At 38.3% G+C, this 25,415-nt stretch overlaps 1 protein-coding gene across 1 annotated transcript in view; it reads right to left on the reverse strand.

The window, feature by feature from the left end:
* The window catches only part of LOC121329351 (ephrin type-A receptor 8-like), a 160,756-nt gene that overhangs the window by 74,393 nt on the left and 60,948 nt on the right, over positions 1–25,415 (reverse strand). Inside the window, exon 3 of the mRNA XM_041274920.1 lies at positions 9,674–10,337. Within this exon, the coding sequence (XP_041130854.1) occupies positions 9,674–10,337 (664 nt within the window). The remainder of the gene's footprint in view (positions 1–9,673; positions 10,338–25,415) is intronic.

Consider the following 25,415-nt stretch of genomic DNA (forward strand, 5'->3'; position numbering starts at 1 on the left):
AGAGATATTTTACTAAAGAGAGATTAGCTTGTACATTTTATATACATACTTTTTAATGAAGAAGTTATGGCATTCGTTGAGTTTGAACTGTGGTGTCCAGTAGAATATAAGAATGATGCACACAACTCTTCTACATTCACTTTAAGGAGCATTCTGTTGGCTAAGGATGTTCTGAGGATCTATAAAAGGTTAATGGACCAAGATGTCAACATTTTATACCTTTTTTCCTTTTTATTATCTTTGCTTTTCACAACTCACAGTAAAGATATTTGCTTTACCTAAATTCTGTATTCTCCCAGTGTACAGGATGCCAATATAATGGAGCTCATATTATGTAAAATAACTGTCAATGTTTGTCAGACACAAACCACAGCTGCCCATTCTTAGTGTCACAGGGACGTCCATTCTCTCAATGCAGAATGCTTTGTTTTGAATACAACTGGTATTCTGTCTTATTCTCTTAACATGACCTGTAATCTTTATAATGTACCCTTGACAATAAAATGGCACTAAATTATTAATTAAGAAAAGAGTCAACTTTAGTGTACCTCAGTGGCAATCTGTCTGAAAAAATGGAGAGAGATTACATGCTGAATAGCACGCCGGACTCTAACCATTACTGTATCTGTGCTTTGCAGCAGCTGAGCGTTAATCTGATATAGGGGGAACTGGCTACAGGGATCCCATACCCAAGGGTTGGCTTTCCTTAAGAGTAAGATTTACAGCACCAAAAAGAGAGATTCAAGGTCAAAGAGTGAGACTTTCCAGGTGTGCTGTTCGGTCATTGCTTAAGACAGGGACTTTCATCTTTGGTCTTTGGCGACATCCAGTAGTCCAGGTTTTTAATCCAACCAGCACTTAATTGTTTGTTTTAAAATGTACACTGCTTACTATTGCATATGAAACACTTAAATGTCCTAATTCATACTAAAGTCTAGGGCACGTAAGAATTATATATACAATGCAAACCAGTGGATTTTAATAAAAACGGTTATTTGCTAGTTGGAACAAATACCTAGAAGATTGGAGATCTCTGAGGACCACAGTTAATAACCCCTGGTTTAGGCACACAGTCAGTGGACAGTTTAATCAATGCAACATTATGTTTATTTTGCATATCACTTTATCATAGTGGTCATCATTTTGAAAAATACTTTATAGTACAAATATTATTTGGTTTGTACAGTGCCTATAGAAAATCTACACCCCCTTGAACTTTTTTCACATTTTGATGTGTCAGTGCCTCAGCGTTTCATGCATTTCCACTTATCTACACACCATACTCCACACTGTTAAGGGGAAAAAGTTTTTATTGATAAAAAATGTATATATTAAAAATACAAAACTGAAAGATCATAATTGGATAAATCTCCATCCCCCCCTGAGTTAATACTTAGTGGAAGCACCTTTGGCAGCAATTACAGCTGTGAGTCTGTTGGGATAGGTCTCTACCAACTTTGCACACCTAGGTTTGACAATATTTGACCATTCTTCTTTACAAAACTGTTCAAGCTCTGTCAAGTTCCTTAGGGAGCGTTGATGGACAGCAATCTTCAAGTCATGCCACAAATTTTGACTGGATTTAGGTCGGGGCTCTGACTGGGCCACTCAAGGATATGTATCTTTTTGTTCCTTAGCCACTCCAGTGTAGCTTTGGCTGTGTGCTTTAGGTCGCTGTCATGCTGAAAGGTGAACTTCCATCCCAGTTTCAGCTTTCTTGCAGAGGGCAGCAGGTTTTCCTCAAGGACTTCTCTGTACTTTGCTCCATTCATTTTCCCTTCTATCCTGACAAGTCCCCCAGTCTCTGCTGATGAGAAACATCCCCATAACATGATGCTGCCACCACCATGCTTCACAGTAGGGATAGTGTTCTTTGGGTGATGCTGTGTTGGGTTTGCACCAAACATAACGCTTTGGATTTAGTTTCATCAGACCACAAAACACAAAGCTAGAGAATCTCCTGAGTTTTTTTTTTTTTTGCATACTTCAAACGGGATTCAAGGTGGGCTTTCTTGAGTAATGGCTTCCTTCTTGTCACCCTACCATACAGGCCAGATTTGTGGAGTGCTTGAGATATTGTTGTCACAAGCACACTTTGACCAGTCTTGGCTGATAAAAGCCTGTAGCTCTTGTAAAGTTGCCATTGGCCTCTTGGTAGTCTCTCTGATCAGTCTCCTTCTTGCTCGGTCATCCAGTTTGGAGGGATGGACTGATTTAGGCAGGGTCTTGGTGGTGCCATACACCTTCCACATTTTAATAATCATCTTGACCGTGCTCCAAGGGATATTCAAGGCCTTTCATATTTTTCTATACCCATCCCCTGATCTGTGCCTTTCAACAACTTTATCCCAGAGTTCTTTTGAAAGCGCTTTGGTGCTCATGGTTGAGTCTTTGCTTTGAAATGCACTACCCAACAGAGGGAACCTACAGGAACTGCTGAATTTATCCTGAAATCATGTGAATCACTACAATTTAACACAGGTGGAGGCCACTTAATTTGGTGTGTGATTTTGAAGGTGATTGGCTACACCTGAGCTAATTTAGGATTGCTATTACAAGGAAGGTGGACACTTATCCAACCAAGCTATTTCAGTTTTTATTTTTAATTAATTTTCTACAAATTTCTAGAATGTTTTTTTCACTTGGAAGCTGTGGGGTAGGATGTGTAGATAAATGAAAAAAATATATATTTTAGTGCATTTTAATTCTAGGCTATAAGGCAACAAAATGTGAATATTTTGAAATGGTGTAGACTTTCGAAAGGCACTGTGTATTACTGCTCATATTACCAGCTAACTTTCAATCAGGTCCTGCTCGAACTCATACTTTTAAGTGTTCACACACACACACACACACACACACACACAAAAAAAAACCCTCGTAGCCTCCTCTCTGCTCTTGCGCGCGTATAGAACGACTGTAGTCTCCATGGTTACCACAGTACACAGGCTTGGAAAGCTTTCCATGCTGTAAGTCCCGTGCCTGAGGTCCCTGATTACTGCTGTCTCTTGCAGCCCCTGAGAAAACATATTTTAAATCTTTACATATTTACTCAGAAAGGGCTACTGGTACCTTATACAGGCAAACCAGATTTAACATTGGCCCAAGTTACAAACAGTAACATCTTATTCAAATTTGTTGCTAATCGCACATTTAACTGCAATTACTGCAATGACACCACTAACATGTAGTCAAAATGTGTGAAATAATCTCACGAATGCGTGTGGGCGTGAGATAGTATGTTAATGCATAAGACTTGACATATCTGGACTTAAAATGACATACCGGCTTTACAGGTACATGTGCTAATTATGTGGAAAATGAAAATCCCAATGCTGCTTTACTATTCCGCTGAAGATATTTTCTATACCTGGAATCAGTAAATTATTTTAAAAAAAATCCATCTCTCATATGGATAGTGTTTGGTCCCAAGAATCCTGCAATTTCTGCGAAACGAAAGACTAGGAAGTTAACTTTAGAAAATGATTGAAAGATTACATAGGTGAAGTATTTTATCTAGGATTACATACTTTAATTTGCCCACTACAATCCCTAGATAATGAAAAGACAGATTTCCAAAGCCAAAAAAAATGAAACCAGGCAGCCTATAGTGGCCGTCCTTGGTCCCCGTCCTTTCACATTTCCACCCACACCCCTATATGAAATTGCTTTGGAATGACTTTTTTGTCACTAGCAGGTTTTACCAGGTGGCAAACTGGAGGTGAAAAGCGGTAAATCCCATTCTTCACTAAGCCACCTATTGTCCGAATCATTTGATCTCACTGCAACAGAAACTCTTTACAGAGCTTAGTCTGGAGTATCTATACTTATTATTGGGAAGCATTATTAAAGGAAATATGTGAAGCATGTCAAATCCCCCTTCTGCATCTGCAGAGCTGAGATCTGCTGAGGCGACTAGATTTCTTGGGAGCTTATAACGCTTAGCTGGGAGACCAGACTGCCATGCCTGTGACTAAAACCTTCGGAGGCCCAGAACTACAGCACCATTTAACTAATCAAGGATCAAAGGGGTTGGGCTGTAATATTTACTTTAGAGTTTAAAAGGAAGTCAAATGACCAGTTTACAGTTAATCAGAGAGGCAGTGGATGAGCTGGGTTTGAACCTAGCATGACCTTGTGCTCGGTACTTCTCATACCCGCAAGGCCTCTGTACCCACCCAAACAAAACATTTTTGAAAACAAAACGGCACGATGGCCAAAATAAACAGACAGACACAAAACAGGGAAGTACCATGCTGGTTTTAACATCAGCACGAGTAGCAACTGTTTTATATTTTTAGTTCTCTTTCACTCATGTTCCACCTCTGAACACCAAACCCCAGTCAGCAACCTTATTAAAATGTCGGGGACAAAGTAGAATGTACAAATCAGTACTAAACAGTACATTTCTAATAAGATAGTGGAAGTCATTTAAGCAACTAATGTATGTCAAAGAAAATCTTAAAGGAAGATTGGTGTTTCTTATGCGTTTCACTTAAAACCGGACATTAGGGCGTCCACACTTGATAATTCCTGCCACCTAGACACAGATGCCAATCATGTCTGGACTTATGTTATGCAAGGAACCTTACAGTGTGTATTCACAGCTGGGTCAACTATAGTGGTCTGCCACAGGGAGTTCACCTCTCATGCAGGCGGATATGAGACATGGGTAAGATATAGTAAGCAATTTACCTGGTGCTCTCAAATGTATGTTAATAATATCTAGGGTTTTCCATTTGGCATCACCAATAAGAACATTTCTAAGTTAGGGTGTGCATTATAGACACTTGCAAGACCCAGTAAAATGCTTCTATATGTAAAGCCAAGAATGAACATTCTCCGATCTTAATTGTGAGGAAGATGATTCATAACAGTAATTGTGTTCCCCTTGAGATGTTCTTGTTTATCATATATTAATATGACACTCTCAAGTTGTTTGTTTCTCAGTTTTGTACATTATTTTTTTAAAAAATAGGAAATAATTACACTGGAGTAAATGCTTTAAAAATATAGTTCATAATCTTTCAGTTAATCTTTTCTCTTTAGGATTCCGCACAAAACTAATCATTTGCTAATTTGAGGGACTGTCTGCACCTGGTTTGGATTTAAAATATAAAATTTTCTCTCAGAAAACATAACTGCAAGAGAAAAAAAAAAGCCAATTTATTCAAATACAATGAAAAGCCATTTTACATATATTTTAGATTAGCATCTTTTTCACAGGAGATGTATTCCATATCATATATTAACAGCAGTATAGTACTGTGTTGCTTGCACATACAAAATGAAGGACACACAAAAAGGAAATTAATATCTAGAATAAACTACAGATTAAATTTAAGAGATTTTTTTTCTACATATGAAAAACACTTTTTTTATTGAAGGATTATGAGGCCACAAAGAGTGATTTATATCTCCCGTCTGAAGGTGGAAAATGAAAAATGACGCCGCTGCCCACAGCTGAAACCCTGCTAGTGTCGGGGTGACAATTAAAATGGTTAATTTTCCATTCTGACACTGCAGCTATGGTAATAAATCTCTCCTGATGGGTTCTTTTACAGGGTGAGGAATGAGGATGTGCAAATCCACAAATACAAGGTTGTTGATGCTTTCCTTCCAGTCTCTCATCACACGTAAACTCAAACACAGTAAAAGCAAAGTGATCAAGTTCTATTACCAATTCCATCTCAGCATTGATACTGAGTTAACAAAATGGAATAAAAATGTGGTTACCTCGCCTTTACCTGTATTGAGCTAGAGAATGTAGGCAAGCTTGTTCCCCTGGTAACAGTATATGTACTACAAATCAAACTGTATAAATGTTTACTTAATATCAATAGCTCTAAACTGCACAAATTACCTCATTAGTGCTTTCTTAATAATAAATATATAACTAAAAAACATAGTTTAGCTGCATTTGGTTTTGTTTACAATAGCATTGCATCTTCGCCCACTTTATGATATCATTGCAACAGAGAGCTATGCAGAGCTGCACTCCAAATTATGGGGTGCCATGTGTATAAAACATTTTTAAAAGTGTCTTTTTTTCAAGATTTAACTTTTGCTCAGATTTAATTAAAATCTTGTATTTTTTTCCCAAGATTTATAAATGTTGTGAAAATAAAATAAATATTTTTTTAAATATGTACATTCAGATATAATTTATAAATCTAATTACATGGTTTAACATGTAGCTAAATATTTAACTAAACCTTAAATCTCTTAACAAGATTTAACATTTAGCTAAATATTTAATTGGCTCTTGTAATGCTTAAATTCGCATATTTCGTGATTAGCGTTAAATTATATCTGAATGTACACATTAAAAAAAAATATATATTTATTTTCACATGTACACATGACACCCCATACCAAATACCTATCCACTGTACAAGTAAAAAAAAAATATTAAAGTTGTTTTTTTTTGCATGAATGATTTCTTCAAAAACATATACATCATGGTTTATCACTGAGAAAGTCTTCAAAAAACAACAAAGAACAACAAAGCAAAAGAGCTTCATTGACTGACACTAACATTGTCCACATAACCTAAAAGCAACCACTACCATTGAAAAATACATTTGAAAAAAAAAAAAGTTACTTTATTTCTTGTAATATCATTGTTTTATTAAACTTGTCAGGATGATTTATGTTTTTCAGTTGAAAGGTACCCAAGGTAAATGCAGGTTTTAAATGTCATTTTTAATAGCGATTGTGCCCTCTCAATTGACTGGGAGGCGAGATCATGTGCCAAACTGTCTAACCCTTCTAATACAGCGTGAGTCTACAACACATATCAAAGCGTGCCTCTTTGAAGAAGTCTCTTTTTGAGGGTGGTTTCTTTTCTCAAATAAGACAGTCGATTGTAATATCAGGGGTGTGTTTTTAAAACATTTTTTAATGAACTCCTATTTTTTGAAAGGAGATAAACTACAACCAGACAACTGAAGTTCTTGACTATTATAATATTATTAAAGGTCTCTAAGAACTCGAATTGTTTGTTTCTCTTCTTGCATCTTGGAATGTTCTCCTTATATCTCTGTTAATCGAGTGTGTGATGTAACCTATTCACTCTGTCACCAGCTATACAATAGAAATGACCACAAATGGAGGTACTTACAAAAGTTTATGTTGTACATAGACTGCTGTGGACTTTATTTTATTTTCTCCCCAGTCTCCCTGGAATAATCAAACTTTCTGCATGTAACAAGCTGAACTGAGCACAGGCCTGTCTCTATGCAGCGAGTGTGAAATCTTCCCCAGGTTAAACCAATCAGGAACTCCAAAATGTGTTGTTTCAGACTAGCCTACCAATGCATTAATCTGAAACACTGTTTAATCAATCTGTTTATCACTGAAACATCTGATGTGAGACATTGCATTAAAAAACAATTAAACAGTCACACCAGCATAGTCACGAGCAGATAAATCTTTCATCTGGCTTTTCCTGTAGACAATGAGGAAACTTACCATCAGTGGAAGTAATATTAAACCATGAATTTGCATTATACTTGGTATTTTGATGGTATTTGACCATCAAAAGGAAAACATGGTCTGTACTGCCAAAAATAAAAACCTATTCTGGTTTCTGGTGCTGGGAGGTGGTTCATTTGCTGCCCATTCCACCCCACTACTTACTTGCTAAATATATTGGTAAATTGATACAGTACTGTAGATTTTCTAAGAATAACAACTGACTATAGCTGGGGCATTTATTGACCATTTTACTCCAAACCCTAAATATAGAGTATTCCACCCATGAGTAGATAACGACAAACTAAAGGGCAGTGGTGTCCCAAAAAATGGCCCAATTATGTAAATGCAGAACGACTAGGTGGAGTGTTATCTTCATTCTACCCCAAAAACTGAAATCTATTTTATGGGACACTGGTCTTAGTTGTCGTCATTGCAGAATCATTTTTTTTTCACAAATTCTACTTGCAAAATCCAAGTATAGCCGGTGAGTTTGCGTCAAGCAGTCATAATAAATAAATATAAGTTTCTTTTAGTCTGCATATGTTGGTTGCTTCAGCACCTCTAAGGGAAGTGCTTTTCCCTACAATATTTCTATGTTGTCAGAAAACAAAGCTGACACTTTATTATGCGGATTGTTGCAGTACAGTGATCAGAGCACTGGTCCGGTGGTCTTGCTTCTCAGAGACACTTCCCGTCCTTGAGGTGTGGAGCCCACTTGCTTTTGTTCCACCTGTACCCTGAATTCCAATTCATTAGTTTAATCTCAAAGCAGGCATTAATCAGTTTGTTATTTAATAATACCATTAAAACAGACCTGCCGTACCGTATGTGTGTGCCTGTGCTATGAGACACACAGAGAGCCCTATAATTCATTGCAAACCCAGATAGTTTAGCACTTTCTGTCACGTGGAAGAAGCAATGCAATGCCTGTCTCTATGCCATGTCAGATTGTTTTCACATACAGTATATTTACAGCCATATGTTTAATATGTGTATTTTCCATCTGATTTGAATGTGTTATTTCCACCTCCAGCTGTCAGTTGTCCTGATTGACAACTGTCAAATCTGCCAGCGAAATGAATGATTTGTCAGAATTTGACAAACTGGTTATCTGAAGCACTCTGCAGGGTACGAAGACTTTGTATTAAATCACAATGTCAATCTGCTGAGGTTTTTAATAGCTAGTGGGTATAATCATTTAATATTCCACTGACATGGGAAAACCTTGCACACTTTCAGAACTAAATCACTTACCTTATTTCCTGTAACCAGAACACCCACATTCAGATTAATAATTAATGGTTTATAATTATAATACAGCTATTGCTAATTTAGTATTGGAAAAAAAACAGGTTTCTGGGATTAAAAAACTGCAACAATCTACTACTGGTTTGACTCAAATGTAATTATAATGGGTAAATCAGGCAATCAGCTTGCCACATGGGCACTGCACACTTTCGTAATTTTGAAAAGCTTAAAACGTTAAGTGGGTTTAGGAGATCTTTCCATGTTTGCATAAAATCTGTTCTTTTTACTTTCTGTCTTTGGTTTTAGTTTTACGAGGGATACAGTGCAGTAAAAACTCTGAAACTGAACGGTTCTTACCCTATTCTTATCACATTCAGAGATTCTGATCTAACAAATCTAAAAGTCCTTTGCTGCTTTTGTTCATGTTTCATGAGTGCAGAGGAGTGTGTACTGTCTGTATTTCTTCTATTTTAACACTGATGTTAGCATTTTGTCTTTACAGATTTTTCTTTTGTGAGGATTTCAGCTGCAGAAGACAACATATTTGACATAAGATTAGAAAAGAAATGTAGCTCTTTTAGAACATAGCAGTTGAGTTTAAACACATGCTGTATCCCTGTAATGCTGTTATATGTGCAGGGAACGTACCTGTGTAATTTTTAGCAACATTAATCCATACCGATAGTAAAGTGTAGTCATTTCTGCATCAGTTATTTAGAGATTCAGGTAACAGGTAGGATTTCATCATGCAAAGCATTTTGAGGATTGGATGAAAAAAAGTACATAGGAGAGGAGGCCATTCAGCCCATCAGTGCATGATTGGAACCTAGTTCTCAACTTTGTCAAGTTGGGTCTTGAAGGATTCCAAATGATTCTACTAAATCTTATAGTACATACAGCCACTACATCCCCCCTTCTTTCAATATATAAACTCTTCACTCCTTACCCATGCAGGAATCTCTGTGCTCCTCAAAGCCTGCACTGCAGCTGCACCTCCCAATCGGGACCAGCCACTCCCCCTCGGCGCTGCAGTACATCTTGGGAGTGTCTCTCTCCTCGGCATGATCCACACACTGCCCCCTCACCTCCACCAAGGAGGAGGAGTCGGCCCCCGTCACCACGTCAGTGAACGTGGCCAGGTTCCTCACCATGGCCGAGCACCTCTTGTAATAAACCCTCACCGACACGATGGCAATGCAGGCCCCGATATCCTGGAACGCTAAGTAAAAGCCCCGCTTGCCCAGTGGACCCACGCCCCGGACTTCTGTGTTTAACCTCAGCCGCCGCACCCCCAGATCCACACTCGTGAAGCTTTCATCTGCCGCAATCGTGTCTATTTTAATGAACTGATTGTCCCAAATGTTGGTGCCGATGTCCCGGTCAGTTTCATAATAGTAGAGGTTGAAAGTCTCCTTGCAGGTGCCCAGGACCCCTGGCATGCTATTGCAGTCTCGCAGGGTGAATTTCATCTCAATGTAAATCCGTCGGGCACCATCTCGCTGGATCCAGTTGGTTCGGAGCCAGTTGTTCTGGTTGGGGGTCATGACGTTGCATACTTGGTAAGTGTGGATGGGGCTGAAGTACTCGTCCATTTCATTGATTGCATCCCACTGGAGACAGAAGAGAAAACAAACTGAATCACAATCTATTGAAAGCCCAGATTCAGGGATCTTATTATAATAAATAAACATTTTAAAACAATCTGCTCTACATGTAGGCTCTATGTCTTCCATTTGAAATGACTGCAGTCGTGTTCTGTGTTGGATCAGCTGTGTAACAGCAAAAAATGGAGACCCACTCTGTACATGTAATGCACACATTTTGTTTCTGTTGATAGTTTGGAATGTTTCATGTAGCTTGCTATACCAATGCCTTTTGCATGCCATTATTCTACATGGTATCCCAGTATATAGATCGTTTGACTTGGAGTGTCTTTCTAAGTTCCACTGACCGCTGAATTCTAACCATTTTAACCATTTTGCATGTCCCACTGATTGAATGGAAAGGAAAGGGGTGGATCTGCAAACCCTACGGTGCAAGCTCTGTAAATCGAGAGGTCAGTCCTGTAGGTGTCTTATGCTGATGTCAGTATTATTCACTTATCAGCTGCTAGGAGGAGATCCATCACAACATACACAGGCAGAAACAAGAACTTCAATACTCTGAGGCTTGAATGGAGTTACATATGAACTGAACTAGAATTGTTTTTGTGTGTGTGTGTGTTGTTATCTCAAACAAAGGATATAATATAAGGCAATGGCTTCTCAGGGTGGTAGTGAAAAAGTTCAGTTTCACTGGACAACATGTGTAATGTACAGTCTGGATCTGTGCATAGAGTATCAACTGCCTTTGTCATGTGTACCCAGGGTGCGATATGTCAAATTTCCAGTGGGGGGGGGGGGGGGGTAACAAGGTGCAGCCTTTTTACCTTGTGCCTTGTGCAGCCTTGGAATGTGTGAAAGGTGCTGCAGCTGATGAGGTGTGAATTGTCCAATTAGCTGCAGCACCTGTATAAAAGGGAGTGGTTGGGCGTGTTAGTTGGTGAGTGTTTGTGAGAGAACCTGTTTGGTAGAGGTGAGTGAGAGTGTGTAAGCAGTGTTGTTGCAAGTTGTTTATTAGTTATTGTTTAGACTGTTTTGAGTCTTTTTATTTGGCCATCGTGCCCTTTTGTTTTGTGTGTTGATTATTATTTAATTAAAAGTATTTTATTTGCTGCATTTTCCATCTCTGAGTCTCCTCACTTTGGCTATCCTGTCACAAGTCACAGGGGGATAAAATAGACAAACAAAACATCATGGCAAGCCTTGATACATTTGTAGTGCACAATTTTAACAGTTAAGAGAATCACTAAGTTAATTATTTAAAACAAATCTTTAGGAATCACACATTTGCCAAATCTGTCATCATGCAGGACAAATGCAGTTATTATTTTTATGGAAAAAGACAAAAACTATCCAAGCTTACAGCAACAAAAATAATGTTAAAACGCACTCATGACAAGTACTTGCACTGTTGCACATAACCTCATTGATAAGTACAGGGAGTGTAACCACAATAAATGGAACATAATACACCCCCATCACATGTGTGTGCCCTTTGACACTTCAACAGCTGCATAAAAGACACAGCAGCACTTTAAATTAGTTAATACAACCAGAATGTATCTGACTCCCAATTACTGTATCTCAACTCCATGAACAAGATGCACATGGGGTGTGTGGGGATAGTCCTCCAGTTCCACATGTGCTGTTCTCTTGTATTCAAACAGAGAAACACAAAGGAATATGTATTCTCATGTACATGTCAACCAGATATTCAAAACAGGTATTCAGTGAGGGGTTTTGAGGTCTGCTACACTGAAGTGCCAACATGCATTACTTCTTTGAAAAGGTCTCCAGTCCTGTATCACTGATCTTAATGGGGACGTTGTGTTTTCTTATAAATTATACAAGGTCATTTCTGCCCATTGGGGCACAGCAGCAACACAAGCCTAACATAAACCATGTATATATACCCTCAACTAGAGGTCGGCACAGGTAGAAATTCAGAACCAGATACCCACCGTGAAAAAATTGACCTCCATCCTCAACCATGCAATTGTATTGCTAAGCATATAACTATAGCCATGTAGTTACACTGCAGCCCTGGATGAAATGTGTATCACAGTTTAATTAGACCCAACTCATGTGCCCTGGTTCAGATCAAACACAGCACATGTCAGTTTTGTTACTAAAGTTTCAGGCCCGCTGCCTTTGTTCTATGCTGAGCCAGCCTCCACTGAATTCACAACATCTTTCTAACAATCCCACAGATTAAAGAAGCCGTAACTTCAATATCCATAATGAAATATTGAAGGAATTGAGTGGCCTCACCCGGAATGATTCCACTTGGCCAGCTCTTGTTTACTAATGCTGACCGGGTGTTAATATCTTCTCGGTAACCAGGCGCTGCTACTTTGATTATTCCATGTAAATAGTTATCTCAGGGAATTGTTGTGTAACATAAAAAGTATTTGTGCTCTGTGAATGGAAGCCAGCTCTTTGAGCATAGCAGACACTGGTCTGTGAGACCGGGTTTTGAGTCTCAGTTGTTCCTTTGTCAGGGAAACTGTATTTAGGGTACCTGTGATTGACATACCATGAGGCCCAAACAGCAAGTAAATGATCAGAGGTTCAGCAGGCAACAATTTCCAAATATTATAAACACAACAACTAACTATATAGCAATTACAAAGTATATTAAAGCTGATACAGGCTTTAAAATCTACTTTCCCATTGGCATTGAGTGATGCGTGTGCAAAAGGAAAACACGCAGAGAGTCCAAAGATTTTCAACCCAAGAAATAGGGGGAGGGGGGGCTAATGTGAACAAGTAAGAAAATGTATTTTAAAATATGTCATACCAAGTGAACAGCACCCACTAATGTGCGTGTGCAGACCATGGTTACATCTCTTGTATAACGACCACTACCCTATCAAAAACACCATAGTATACTATATAGAATATCATACCCGATGGAGGTTAGCCATTACTGTATGTTATTACTCAATAATGGAACTTCAAATAAAGCACAGTTCAGAATGCAATAATTAATGACATCTATTGATATGATTATTTCAGACAATCAAAGGTAATAAATAAATAACTCCAAATGCAGTACAACAGTTAGAATGGCATTGCTGTGGTGTGCTGTGTGCTAATAATGGAACTCCCTTGTCCTTGTCCTTGTCCTTTAACTCCAATGTGAGAATACTGAGCATGTGTAATGTGCAGCCTGCATGTAACACAGACATCCTCAAAACTGATAAAGGGGTGCAAGTTATATTCAGAAAATGACAGTTAAAGAAAAGGGCTTGTAACGAGGAGGTCCCCAGTTCAAATCCCGCTCACTCACAGACTCACTCACTGTGTGATCTTGAGCAACTTAAGCTTCTTTTTCTCCGTCTTTCTGGTGAGACGTTATTTAAGTGGTGCTGCAGCTGATGCGTAGTTCACACACCCTAGTCGTCTTGGATAAAGTTGGATAAAGACGTCTGCTAAATAAACAAATAATAACAATAATAATAATAATAATAATAATAATAATAATAATAATAATAATAATACTCTTTAATACAGCGATTGTTGATGTACAGGCTGAGCAGTCTTGGATAGACCAAAACAGCTGCCCTGCTTTTGTTCTCATTAAAGAGGTTTGATAACAGAATGCTGAAGCCCAGCACTCAGTGCTGAGCAATTAACTTATCTCTCTGAACTCTTTCTTCAATTAATACAAACTTGTTTGAGGCGAGTTGTACTTTGAAAGACCTCATTCTGCTTCATCTCCTGATCCCTGTGGGATGATTCTCCACAAGCCTCCCTGCAGCCTGCCTTTCATCTCAGTAAGCTGATTCAGTCTACCCCAGACTCACTGCTAAAACAGCAGCTTGCGAAAAGATTTTTAGCGCTGCTGTGTAATTAAAAAGATGTTTGAAAAAAAGACTTAATGGATAATTGAGATGTCTTTCCTTTCACAAGTGGGAGAAAAGTGCCAACAGATAATGCCAACACACACTGCAAGGATGAAGTGACAGCTATCACCACAATAACATAAGACAGGAATAATGACCTGTTTATCAGCAATGTGGTTTGTTTGTTTCGCACAAAGCTTTCATGATTAACCACACAGTATGATGATGTATTAATGACATGTGTAGTTTCTTATCATTGAATTAAGTGAAACCTAGTAAAATAAACCTTCAATTAGAACCGGTTCCTGTTCATTAGAACATTAGAATTAATTTAGCGTTAAATATTAATTGTTGTGGAACAATATCTGAGCAAAACGTTTGCATGTGCAAAAACAGCCAAATTAGAAAAAAGGAATTAAATGGATTGTTGCTCTGTTCTCTTTGATAGAAAATGTCAATTTAAGCCTAACATTGACTTGTTTTTATTTGGATCTGAAGGCTTTTTATTCTTCATTGTATAACATTAGAACTAATCAGAAAGCATGATGGACATAAAAATTAGATTTATTTATTTATTTATTTATTTATTTATTTATTTATTTATTTGAAAATCTTGTATTATTGCCTTTAGTTTCTTTTACTGACAATATTTCTGTTAAAATGAAATAATGTCCATATTCATTATAATGAGAACTTTGCTGCCTCTTTTATAAATGTGATTTGTTGTAAAATAAAAGCATAAAAAAATTATACAAAGATCAGTTACAAAATAAAGTAAACAAGTTACAAAATACAAGGTAAACAAGAGACATGTGGGCTGATTTCGTTCCCCAATGTAATCATCCTACCTGTGTACCTGTGAACCCTTACTCTACATTACATATAACTAGTAAGTCTAGTTAATGGGGGTTTCTTGAATTGCTAAAAAGCATACCATTGGAAGTATGGGGATCACATAGAGACTGTCCCATTCCTGGGGCCAATAAGGCTTAGCACGGTACCTCTTTACAAACTGCTAAAATAAAGCAGATTTACTGTGGTGCACCCATAACAATTACAAGCAGGACACAATATTTTTAAGGAGGTAAACTGCCTGTTTATTTTATAAAACTAGAACTAAAAATAATCCAAGATCTCCGAAGCAATGTTTGTTTTTCATATTACAACTTTAAGATTATTTTTTCTAATTAAAGAATGGAGGAAACGCTTTGAAAACATTGCCCCTATTTGTTTATAGAAGAAAAATCGAAAACACTTTATATTAAGGTGCTGCTTAGTAGTGTTTTATAGATATATAATATATGCTTAATAGCTCTGTTATACAGTGTTAATAAAGCATTATAGATGGTTTATAACCATGCAATAGCCATAGACGGAATTACATTTAAACATCCCAAAGTGCAATAGGTGGCTAAAAACTGTCCCCTTTATAAAACTGTGGCTATTGCATGGTTATAAACCACCTACAATGCTTTATTAATACTTTATAACATATTTATTAAGCATCTATTATATATTTGTAAAACATTAAAAAACGGCGCCTTAATACAAAGTGTTACTGAAAAATTTCAGTAAACCCCAGCATTGTCTGATTCTACTGTTGTTATTGTTCAGCTAAAGAATGTAGTAAACACTAAACATATCCTACGGTGGCCCTGGAGTGCAAAACAAAACAACAAATTGGAAAACAAATTAACAAATGAGAAAACGAAACGACATTAACTCTAAACCGGAAAGGGAGGGGAGATAAGCAAAAGTGTACCACGTTACCGATTGGAGGAACAACATGTCAATCACCGCTGCAGAACTCTTGGCGGAAGCACTTAGAAACTAACCATGGTAAGTCACTTTTTCCTGTTCAAATTTTAATGTTTTTATGAGTCCTTACATTAGTAAAACGAGTGTGAAATAAACAAATACAAAACATTATTAAGATTCAAATAAGAAAAAAGCGACTTATTTTTCAATTAATCGTGTTTTCTGATTTGCTATTTTGTTTTCCAATTTGTTGTTGTGTTTTGCACTTCAGGGCCACTGTAATATCCTCCATTATATCCTCCATTATATATATATATATATATATATATATATATATATATATATATATATATATTATAATATATATATAAAAGGTATCTATAGTAGTATCTCAGCAGCAGGTCTAAATTCTGTTTTCAATTCTCTTTTCAATCCTTGCAAAATTGACTGGCAACAAAAACAAGCATCTGTCAAGAACAAACATGAAAAAACAACTGAACAACAAACCACATTGGTCATAACAACACTAAAAGGTAAAAAGAACTAGATTTGAAATAAACATATTCAGACACAAAAATAGAACTATTGCGTCATCTGTGCAAACTCAAGCCACTGCCTCTGCATTTCATATACGTGTAAAAAATGTGAAAATAGAAAGAAACATCAGAATGGTTTCAATAGAACTAAACAGGTAACTTTCAAGTTAGAGCAGCTATATCAAATTCAAAAGATCACTTTATATTGTTAGCATCAGCTTAAGACACATACATGCCTCTCGACTACAGTGCTTGCTTTTTAATTGAATGGTACGACATTCATCTAAGAACCATGAGGTTAGCACTGTGTCCAGCCCTTGCCTTTCCATTCAATAAAATGGACTGAGATGCCGAGCCATTACTGCTCAGCAGTTCTTAGACATGCTGCCATGTAACAACCAAAAACTGTGAATTTAGAGAGGGGGTAATAATCCCTCACCTTTGCTGTTGAACTGACATATTCAAAGGCTTGTCAATTAGGAAGTTTAACTAAGCTTAGGCTAGATGTCTCTAAAGTCATGTTTAAAACTGAGGCAAGAGGCTAACCTACTTAGCCTTATTTATTTAGCTCAGTCATGTGCAATCCTCACTTCTCCTCCATTACGTAGTGGTGGTAATGTGACTTGAGCACACATGGTACTGGGCTGGGAGCCCTTGGATTCATTAACCATATGTTGTGGAGAGTCAGTCTTCCATCTGCCAGCTCTTTTCACTTTGACAAGTTCCAGTTTCTCAATGCAAATTTCAGGTGTAAGGCGCTTGTCTGAAACAGATTACAACACAGCGGGTTGCCTAAAATAAGTGTCAATGAGGTGCTTAACTGCACATGAGCACAACACTGCAGCAGTATTTCAAACCCATTGCTTTTCAACAGTGTACAAAAATGATACCAGTCTGAAATTTGCATCTAGTAATGGTACTTTGAAAATGATATTTGGATGCCATTTAAAACAGTGCCCTTCTGAAAACATGTTGAGTGTTTGCTTGATTTGTAAGCTCTTTTCAGTAGACAAACGATGTCTGCAGATGTGAACATTTGTAGAATTTGGAATCAAGTTCAACTTTAGTTTCAGGTTTTAAGGTAGGAAATTCAGGAAAACTGACGCCCCCTTGAGTTGAAAAATGCATGGAAGGTTGAACACTAAAGGGAGATGTTGCTGCTTGGCTGATTGACAGCTCAGTGAGCCAATGAGAATCAGAAATGCTCTCAATGGGTCACATGACTGACCGATAAGCTGCATGAGGTGTGTGAAGAATCTTAACTGTACCACCAATCACGACTGCACATTTTAAAGGGTTGTTCTGCGTTTGTGCTTCTCTTTTGGTGGAGGCACTGCCCGTGTGGATCTGAAGAAACCCTCCCTTTTTCTTCTGTTGTGGTGTTTTTATGTTGTAGAAAAGTGTAAACATGGAGAAAATATATGCATCAGCATACTTAATTAAGATAAACTTATCAGTGTCATTCTCCTCCACTACCCCAGTTTCATAGGCAGGGTTACATATAAATACAACTGTTTTATGTGCATGATCCATCTGCTAAGGTCCTGCAGGCAGAGATCAAGAGCTCTTTTCAGAGGTCTGCAGAGAGATACAAGACTAGACCTCCAACACTAGGATTCTGGATTCTCACAAAAGGAAAAAAATAAAAAATTTCAGTGAGCATCTAGCAGTCCGTAATCAATACTGGCAAGCACTTGCAATCAAAATCTTTAATGATTTCTTTAAAATGCTTCTGCCTGTTTGTTTAAAAAGGCTATACATGCTCCAAAGAGTCTGCCTCTTCTGAATTAATTAGTTAAAACTCCCCTAATTGAAAGAGAAAGAGTTGAGCTCTCAAGGCCTTCCCTCCATTGCATTTCCCTGACTTCTCTCACAGCATTGAGGTCTCCAGCTAGGATAAAGACTCCAGGGACATTTTCAAAATAGTTTTTTAAAGCAAATTTTTGTATTTGTGATCTCAAAGACTATTACTAGCCACGACCTTTACCTTAAATCTTTATCAGGCAAATTAACTATGTCCTTGGACAATGAAAGTGTACTAATGATGATATATTGGGTATTTCCATAGTTTTGAAAGGGAGAGTTTGTGTGTTATTTATTCTTCTGTTGAATCTAGGCTTCTCTCCAGCACTGTGCTAAAATATAGAACTCTATCTCCCTGCTATGAAACAATCTATTTTTAAGATTATTTAATTCCGGAAAAAGCAAGGGATCTAGCTCCTGGCAATAACATGCTTTCATACACTTGTTTTGTTGAAGCAGTTTCCTGGTGTTACTAATTCAAGAAAGATGCTATTTTTATTTGTATTCCAAAGTGCCTCACTTCTTTTAGAAATTATGTTTGTGCTGCCCCTTGCTTGACCTACTTCTTACCAGCAGGTTTCAATTCAAGACACAAAATATCTTTCTACTCCCCTTCATCTCCTCCCTTCTCAACACCTTTCATCTGGCTTCTTTCCCTCTACCTTCAAAGAAACCTCTATCACCCCCCTCCTCAAAAAACTTACCCTCAAACTCAACTCCATCCAGCACTACCGTCCTGTCTCCCTCCTACCCTTCCACTCTCAAACCCTCGAGCTGGCAGCACACTGCCAGCTCTCTGCTTTCCTGTCTAACCACTCTCTGCTCGACCATCTCCAATCTGGTTTCTGCTCACTCCACTGAAACTGCTTTCCTGTCTGTCACTAACTCGTTAAACTCTGCCCGTGCTGCCTCTCTCTCCACTGTCCTAATTCTCCTTGATCTCTCTGTTGCCTTTGACACTGTCGATCACTCTATTCTCCTATCCTCTCTCACTGACCTGGGAATCTCTGGCACTGCTCTGGCCTGGTTCTCCTCCTACCTCTTCGAACGCAGCTACCAGGTAACCTGGCACGGCTCAACCTCCACACCTCACCCTCTTTCAACAGGAGTCCCCCAAGGATCAGTCTTGGGTCCTCTCCTGTTCTCTCTCTACACCCACTCCCTGGGCCCCGTGCACTCTCCTGCCTAGACTACTCCAACTCCCTCCTGGCTGGCCTCCCTGGGTCCGCTACCCATCCGCTCCAGCTCATCCAGAACTCCGCTGCTTGCCTGGTGTTCTCTCTGCTACTCCACTGCTCCGCTCACTCCACTGGCTTCCAATCACCACTCGCATCCAGTTCAAAACTCTTGTACTCTCCTACCAATACCTTGACCAGACTGCACCCAGATACCTCCAGACCCTCATCTCTCCCTACACACCCTCCCGACCTCTCTGCTCCACCTGCACTAGAACACTGGCTGTACTTCGTTTATGCTTCCCTGCGTTCAGAGCCTGCTCCTTCTCCACCCTCATCCCGCAGTGGTGGAAAGGCCTTCCTATGGATATCAGGAATGCCCAGTCCCTGTCCACCTTCTGGTACATCCTCAAGACTCACCTCTTCAAACAGCACCTGTCAAACTCAACTCTTCCCTTCTGGACAATATAGCACTCTGCCTTTAATGCACTTTAACTTGCACTTATCTGCTCTCTATTTTACTGTATTTAATCCTGCACTTAACCAAAACTGTAGTATCCTGTATTTCACTTGCACTCCTATCTAACCCTGATGTAACTATCAACACTGCTACCTGCTCTTGAACTGCCACCTATATCAAATTGTACTATGTTTTGTATTTGCTCTTATTAGGACATTTTGTATCTCTCTCTTACAACTGTAAGTCACCCTGGATAAGTGTGTCTGCTAATAAATAAATTAATAATAATAATAATAATAATAATAATAATAATAATAAATAATAATAATAATAATTGTCACCTGGAAAATAAAAGTAGACTTGAGTTAATGCGAACCAACTTGTACAATATTCTTACACGCTTATTCAGGTTGTGATTTTTTATTGTTTATGGTCTGAAATAAGGAGTACAAACATTTATCTTTGTCTGTAGACAAATTCTAACACCACTCACTGGACCCTTTTATTGTACTGGCACTATATTTACAGAGCATGAACTACAAAAAGTCCTTTCTGTGTACTGTATTGCTTGCACACACACAGCATGCATTTCTTCAGGGAATCTGGTTCAGAATATAGGACAGTTCATATTTTAGATTAAGTTTTGTAAATTGGCACATCATCCTTAAGGAATTTACAAAATCACAAAACTTTACCAAAAGATCTTCCTTACCAAATCTAATGTCCTTCCATGTCCATCTATTCTGTTTCTCTTTCTTTCACACCTCTATCCCACTCCTGCTCCCTCACTGTAATCACACTGATCAAAATGACAACCTTCTCCACTGTGCCCCCTCTTTCACCCCACTCCTGCTCCCTCACTATAATCACACTGATCACAATGTCAACCTTCTCCACTGTGCCCTCTCTTTCACACCTCTACCCCACTCCTGCTCCCTCACTATAATAACACTGATCAGAATGAAGGGTGCTGTTCTCACATAGCTCTCACAGAGGGGTGCTGTCATGCCTTACTGATATAACAATACCCCACATACAGCTCTTAATCAGTGCACTGCAGAACTTACAAGCCAACACGCTTGTATTCTTAACTTTTCCAATTGTCCAATTGCCATGGCTAGAAATCAGAAATATATCAATAAATAAAATGTTCTGAATTTAAATTGTTTTCTTGATCTCCAAGCACATTTATTCATTCCCATTCTATTTATGGAACAATTTATTTAGTGAATGATAATGTGCCAAGTTCTCTGCCTGTATGGCTCCCTTTCCATCTGGAATCTGCTCACTCCAGGAAGGGAACAAAGAGGGTGAGAGGGGGTTTATTTGAATGAGACATTCTGTATCTACTGACAGTATTCATATACTGGGTGGGGTGGCATGATTTTAAAATTACAGGAAACATAGGGACTAGTTATAACATATGAAATACTGTTTTATTCTACTGTAATCATTCCTTGGATTATTACACGTATGCCAAAAGTACATCATCACACAGTGTGGAGCTGCCGGGATCAGTACTTGGACCCCTGCTGTTTCTTATTTACATTGATGACTTGGATCAGGGGATAATTAGCAAGCTTGGAAAATATCCAGATAACATACAGTAAAGCTTAGAGGAGTGAGCAACATATTTCTAGCATCCCATGAAATACATAAAGATTTATCCAAAATAAAGAACAGGGCAGAAATGTAGCAAATCATCACTGTCAGAAACTCGATGGTGGGGAAGCAAATGGAAAAGCTTGATTATAACAAGCTTGTAAGGATAAAGATACCTTTTAATTAGAAAATGTAAAGAACTGCCCCTCTCCTCCATGTACTGAACAATGGTATTTCACCTCTGTGGGCTAATGGTAAATGCCAGCAAGTGCTGAATGAACATGGTTGTTTTTTTTTGTTTGAATAGCAACATCTTCTTTAGTTAAAATATATATATATATGACTGTGAGGCGAGAGTGTATTAAATGGAATGTCCAGACAGTAATTTATGTGTACAGAAATAAAATGATTTATTTTTATTTTCTATACACAACAAAAGGATTAAATAACAAACAAAAAAACAAAATGGTATGAGAGAAGGAGTGCAGGGGTGAAATCCAAAACAAACTGATGACTCGTCTTTAATTTGTCTTCGTGGTGACCATAAACAAAAAAAAGACAAAAGAAATGTTAGTATTTCAAAAATCCCGCTGCACAAAACCAGTCTCTCCCTTCACCCGTTACTCCTCCTACTTTATTTTCGGACCAACCCCGAACACAGTAGTACGTTCCCTTTAGTATGTAATGTCCCGCCTCTGTAGTCAGTGGAACACCAATCCCCAACCGACACGTGTCCTTCTCCTTCACTTGACTCCAGTGGCTGGAAGTTACATACTCGTACTTCCGCCCCTCACCAAGGTGCCGCCCCTCAAAAGATGACTTTTGCCATGGTCACGAGATCTTGGTAAGGGAAGTACCGAGTTGGTTTGATGCCATCTACTGTCGGGAGGCTGAATCACAGACCGAAACCCCTTTGACTCATCACAATGACTGATAAGAATCTTTCAATCTGAGGTGGCTGAGGCTGTGAGTGTAAACACACTTAGAGAGTGCTAAGGGTTTGGAATGGGTCTCCTCTCGTTCAGAAATCTTCTCATGTATTAATACAGCAATTACATGCTGTATTGTCCTGCAAATGGTAAGCAAAATAGTTGCATGTTTATGGATTTAAAAAACCTAGAAAATGATGGTGAATGTAATGAATTAAAATGAAATTAAATGCAGTAGCTCCTCCCCTAGATAAATACCCACATGCTCTTTAGAATGGTTTGTGAGCTATCAAGATAATTAAACCGTGCATGTTCTAATTACTTCTTGTTTGCCAGAATGGGTCATCAGTGTATCCGCTAGCTAGTTTGACTCCCAGCTATTTATAGTCATTCTGAGAACAGACTGAGCCCAGTGTGGTTCAGGGATTGAGGAAAAAGACACACAAACTATGAAATATCTACAAATAAAATAAATCCAAGGTTAAGATGCAGCACGATGAAGAGTTCTTACAAAGGGAGAAAAACATGGTTTAGCAGGGCAAAGGCGGCCCCTTTAATGTGAATGTTAGATCACAAATAACAAAAAGCTAATCAATAAATACAAATGTCTTGCCATTCTGCTTTGCTGAGAAGGACCTGTTAAACTAACAAAAACAGTACGCTAGCAGAGAAGTCTCTGCGCTCCCAGATGATTTATCACATTCTCTACATTGCTAGATGCACTTTTTCAGCTCTATAACATCTTCAATGTTTTGCACTCATTAAAGCAGCCTATTAGGATGATTTAAAGGTGTATAAAAACTATTTCTGGAAAGACATCTTGAAGATTCAGCTTTAATGAGTGAAGCTGCTGGCTGGATAAGCTTGTACTTTAAGCTGTAGTGTTCCACAGTCACTTTCAGTTTTACACCACTATACAGAATACTTCCTTGGTGTCTGTTTAATACGGGCTTTCATGAGATCGCCTTAACAGCTACTCTATCTAAAAGAAAATGTTTTGGACAGGTTAGACTCTGAGTGGACACTCTAACTCTGTTTAAAATGATTTCAAATTGAGGCTGTCGTCCATACGGCCATACTACACACTACATAGACTAGTACTATCATAGCACCAGTACCAACTATGGACTATAAAGAGAGCTACAATCCATTAGTAGCGAAGGTAAAATAATCCAACAATACAAAACATGCAGCACAGGTTATTGAGAGTATCAGGTGATGTATGATTTACATATATCTGACATGAGTAGGATGTGTTGCAAGCTATGCTGGGCCTCTCCTAGGTTATGTCGGATGTGTCTCATGCTTTGTCCAGCCTTTACTAGGGTTTGCCAGGCTTATCTCATCATTGTGCATGGTGTGTTCTGTACCTAGCAACACGTTTATATGTTTGTGTTTGTGCAGGTAAGCATGGGCTATACTGACTGGCTAAAAAAATAGACAATATAAGTCAAATTAGAAAATTCCCTGCATGCAAATGTCTGTGGTCACTATTCAGCAACAATAATGGGGTTAGCCGAAGGATCTTAAGAACATAAGAACATAAGAAAGTTTACAAACGAGAGGAGGCCATTCAGTCCATCTTGCTCGTTTGGTTGTTATTAGCTTATTGATCCCAAAATCTCATCAAGCAGCTTCTTGAAGGATCCCAGGGTGTCAGCTTCAACAACATTACTGGGGAGTTGATTCCAGACCCTCACAATTCTCTGTGTAAAAAAGTGTCTCCTATTTTCTGTTCTGAATGCCCCTTTTTCTAAACTCCATTTGTGACCCCTGGTCCTTGTTTCTTTTTTCAGGCTGAAAAAGTCCCTTGGGTCGACACTGTCAATACCTTTTAGAATTTTGAATGCTTGAATTAGGTCGCCACATAGTCTTCTTTGTTCAAGACTGAACAGATTCAATTCTTTTAGCCTGTCTGCATATGACATGCCTTTTAAGCCCGGAATAATTCTGGTCGCTCTTCTTTGCACTCTTTCTAGAGCAGCAATATCTTTTTTATAGCGAGGTGACCAGAACTGCACACAATATTCAAGATGAGGTCTTACTAGTGCATTGTACAGTTTTAACATTACTTCCCTTGATTTAAATTCAACACTTTTCACAATGTATCCGAGCATCTTGTTAGCCTTTTTTATAGCTTCCCCACATTGTCTAGATGAAGACATTTCTGAGTCAACAAAAACTCCTAGGTCTTTTTCATAGATTCCTTCTCCAATTTCAATATCTCCCATATGATATTTATAATGTACATTTTTATTTCCTGCGTGCAGTACCTTACACTTTTCTCTATTAAATGTCAACTGCCATGTGTCTGCCCAGTTCTGAATCTTGTCTAGATCATTTTGAATGACCTTTGCTGCTGCAACAGTGTTTGCCACTCCTCCTACTTTTGTGTCGTCTGCAAATTTAACAAGTTTGCTTACTATACCAGAATCTAAATCATTAATGTAGATTAGGAATAGCAGAGGACCTAATACTGATCCCTGTGGTACACCGCTGGTTACCACACTCCATTCTGAGGTTTTTCCTCTAATCAGTACTTTCTGTTTTCTACATGTTAACCACTCCCTAATCCATGTACATGTGTTTCCTTGAATCCCAACTGCGTTCAGTTTGAGAATTAATCTTTTGTGCGGGACTTTGTCAAAAGCTTTCTGGAAATCTAAATAAACCATGTCATAGGCTTTGCAATTATCCATTATCGATGTTGAATCCTCAAAAAAATCAAGCAAGTTAGTTAGACTAAAACCATGTTGACTGTCTCCCAGTACCCTGTTACCATATAGGTAATTTTCCATTTTGGATCTTATTATAGTTTCCATAAGTTTGCATATAATAGAAGTCAGGCTTACTGGTCTGTAGTTACCTGGTTCAGTTTTGTTTCCCTTTTTGTGGATCGGTATTACGTTTGCAATTTTCCAGTCTGTCGGTACCACCCCTGTGTCAAGAGACTGCTGCATGATCTTGGTTAGCGGT

Source organism: Polyodon spathula, chromosome 16 (genome assembly GCF_017654505.1).
Source record: "Polyodon spathula isolate WHYD16114869_AA chromosome 16, ASM1765450v1, whole genome shotgun sequence".
In the NCBI taxonomy this organism is placed as follows: Eukaryota; Metazoa; Chordata; class Actinopteri; order Acipenseriformes; family Polyodontidae; genus Polyodon; species Polyodon spathula.